At 40.5% G+C, this 3,337-nt stretch overlaps 1 protein-coding gene across 1 annotated transcript; it reads right to left on the reverse strand.

Moving 5' to 3' along the window:
* Nucleotides 1-631: 631 nt before the first annotated feature.
* On the reverse strand, nucleotides 632-2,895 carry LOC135611783 (cyclin-D4-1-like). Its single transcript, XM_065107413.1, has 6 exons — nucleotides 2,408-2,895; nucleotides 1,794-1,880; nucleotides 1,567-1,665; nucleotides 1,281-1,482; nucleotides 1,058-1,179; nucleotides 632-976 (listed from the first exon to the last, which is right to left on the reverse strand). The coding sequence occupies exons 1-6, from the start codon at nucleotides 2,720-2,722 to the stop codon at nucleotides 761-763; spliced, it is 1,041 nt and encodes a 346-aa protein (XP_064963485.1). The 5' UTR covers nucleotides 2,723-2,895; the 3' UTR covers nucleotides 632-760.
* Between the last annotated feature and the right edge of the window lie 442 nt (nucleotides 2,896-3,337).

Raw genomic sequence — 3,337 nt, forward strand, 5'->3', positions numbered from 1 at the left:
TAAAGTAGCAACAACATGATAGCAGCTGAGAGCTGACTGAGCATTCCAAGGAATCTCTGCACAAATGAATATGATAGCAACAACATGAAACCATATCTGCACATGAATATGTAAAGGTGGATCTCAGTGCACACACAAAGCCATGGCATGTGTTTCTACAGAATTAGTTTAGAATTAACATCAACTTGCAGACAAGTTCAATCTTACAACACTGAATAGATCTTGGGATGCACTCACAGTAGCAGCTCATTACAGATGACAAAAGATGCTTTAGCAGACTGAGACACAAAGAAGAACAAGGCAGCAGGGAATCATTCCTCCATCATTTGAAGCTGCTCCTAAAAGCTTAAACAAGAGACTGAAACTTCCAAGAGGGCTTCCCCCACAAGCACCCACTAAACAGTGGATTCCTTCTTTTAATCACATGGAAGCAAAGTCCAGAATCTAAGGGGACAAGTGGTCAAACAAAAGCATGGCAGACACAAGCTGATCAGTCTGATCTCCTACATAGCACTTCTCTTGATCTTTTTCCCAAGAAAGAAGAATAACAATTACCTTAATATAGTTGTTTCATGGTCTTCTCCTCATCATACTTCTTTACAGTTTACCACCTGATCTCTGATGGCTGCTCCATTCAAATTGTAGGCATATGAGAAATTATTCTTTTTTCTTTTTTTAATCTAAGATTATGGCCATATCAAACTACCAGTTTGATGGTAACAAATCCTCCCAAGCAGATGAGAGATACCAAGCTTTTCATTCATGGCCTGCTTATTTTCCTCCTTTTACTTGCAGAACTATGATGACATGTTACATGTGATTCAGCAGTTCTCTCATCGCTTTTATAGCTCAGGCATGCGGCATCCAGGACACCAATGGGGCTATCATTTTTGAGTGATATGCTATCATTTTTGAGTTCCCTGTTTCTCCTCAATTCCATATCTATAATCACTTGATAACATCTCAACACTTGCTCCTGCAGCAAAAACCACAGAGTTCATCAAGTTTAGGTGAAACATGAAACTATTTGACAAGAACAGTGCAGTTAATTAGCTACCTTTGATACTTGGATGCAACCGGACACAGCTTTCTCAACATCCATGGTTTGTGTCTGTTCCAAAACCAACACTGTAATGGCTGCAGCAGTCTCGGAAGGCCTGAATTCTAGCAAATCACTCCCTGCACCTCAATAACCTCACTCTTAGCTATACAACTCTAATCTAGCTTTCCTGTTGTAACAAATATACATAGAATTTTAGAGCTTTCGGCAAGAAATCTACCTCTAATTGTGCTCAAAATGAGCTCCATCGATCGACAGATCGCCGCTTTAGTTGGCACACTGCCACCACTGAATTTGTTCAGGAAGAAGTCGATAAAAGAGAATGGAGTCACAGCTTGCATCCTCCATTTAAGTGTGCTCAGAACCAGAAGCTCCATTCTCCGTATAGTCCTAGCTTCAAATACATATTTTGCCTCGCCCACCTAATCAAAGAAAATACAGGAAAATTCACAAAAGGTTCGAAGAAGAACATATCGGAGAGTGCTGTTCTTGAAATGCTTCCTCACCTGCAAGTCCAGGCAGAGAGGGACATCGGTTTCCTCCATCTTCGCAGCCAATGATAAGCATGCCACAGATAATAGTTGTGTCATCCAAGCCTTGCCTTCCTGTAATTAAAACCAGAACAAATTGAAGTAAATAGATTAGATGAATCCATATTACAGCAGAAAAATGGCCTTGCAATTTCTGAAGGCATTCTAAGATAAAAGAGTCAAGGTAATGTGAAAGTTCTTACAGGAAGCTCATAGGTAGAGAGGAACCGATCCAAGTAGTTTACAGATAAATAGGCACTCAATGGTCCCAAATTATAATGCGCATGGACCTGTTCGATACATTACCAATGTCATTAGCCATAATGAAGATGACAAAGCTCAGATGCAGAAAAAAGCTTTACACTATTACTATTAACAAAACAAGTGAATGCAAAACCAAAAGAATTCAATTCCCAGAGCCAAACTATTGAATGCATGTACAAAACCAGAATCAAAAAAGGAAACATAAGGTGACTCACAAAACCACATTTTTCATAGTTGTTAGAGCAAAATCTGACATATTGGTCAAATATCAAGAGCTCCTAAACACATTAAGAGTAAAAGAAATCACTTATATAAGCATACAAGTAGAGAATAAAACACAGAATAAACTTTTATATCATACAACAAAAGAACATAAAAATCTCATTTTCAACCACAACTAAGCAAAAGGCAAAGAACCAGTATTATGTTGAGATGTAACGTCAAATAGCATCTGCAGTGGCCTAAGAACCCATCTACACTAAAGGAAATAAAATAGAAGAGATTATAACAAGAAGAAAACTTGAGTAAAAATCTGTAGAAAACAAGAAGCCACCTTCAATATCCAATCAATGGCATCTCTCCTAATGGACAAGTCTAATGACCCGGAACGCAGCCTCTCGGCATAGTCCTCCCTCGGCATATGCGCGGACTCCCTCTCGACCAGGAAAGCCAAGCACTCGTCCGATTGGGGGGGAAAGCCCGTGGGGAAATCCCCATAAAAATCGCACCTTTTTTGTTGAGAAACACAACCACGGGTATGCTCCTCGTCCTCGTCGTTATCACCGTCACCGTCATCAAAACCCAGGATGCAACTGTTGTCCTCAACGCAGAGGAGGGCAGAGGAAGCATAGTCATAGCTCGGAACCATTGCTGCTTGATATATCAAAAGGCAAGGATAATGGTGGGACTAAAGCTCAACCTTTACGGTTGACACAAGGTCCTTGTTTTCCCTCCTGCTTCCTCATTCAAAGGTGCCTCCTTTTTCACGGAGAAAACGATTTCAAAGTTGGTAGTGCTCTCTGGAGAGGGAGAGGCAGTGGAAGAGGACAGTAGGATGGAACCACTGTTGCATAGAGGAAAGGTTGGGGTTTTGTAAGGCCATTGTGTGAGGATAGCGAAATGACACCGAGAAAAATGTCTTGCAAAAAGAGACAAAAAATTAAAAAGGATGGAGCGAAGTTGTTAAACAAAGATGGAATTTTGTTTTGTTTTGGTCCACCGGGGTGTCCTTTTGGTTTTCATGTTGGTGATGGGGAGAATGTGGTTGATTTGATTGTGTATGATCCGTTTGTACAAAGACATGATAAATCTAGTTGAGGTTTTCTGGATCCAACACACTTGGGATGAGGACAAAAGCATGGGGCAGGATTTTTAGGAGCCATGGAGATGGCTGGATGGATTTGTAGTAAACCATCGGATTGCTTTGTCCAAAATGACCATATCTAATGGACATGCCATTCCAAGCCACAAAAATTTGATGTTC

This window comes from Musa acuminata, chromosome BXJ2-5, assembly GCF_036884655.1.
Source record: "Musa acuminata AAA Group cultivar baxijiao chromosome BXJ2-5, Cavendish_Baxijiao_AAA, whole genome shotgun sequence".
NCBI lineage: Eukaryota > Viridiplantae > Streptophyta > Magnoliopsida > Zingiberales > Musaceae > Musa > Musa acuminata.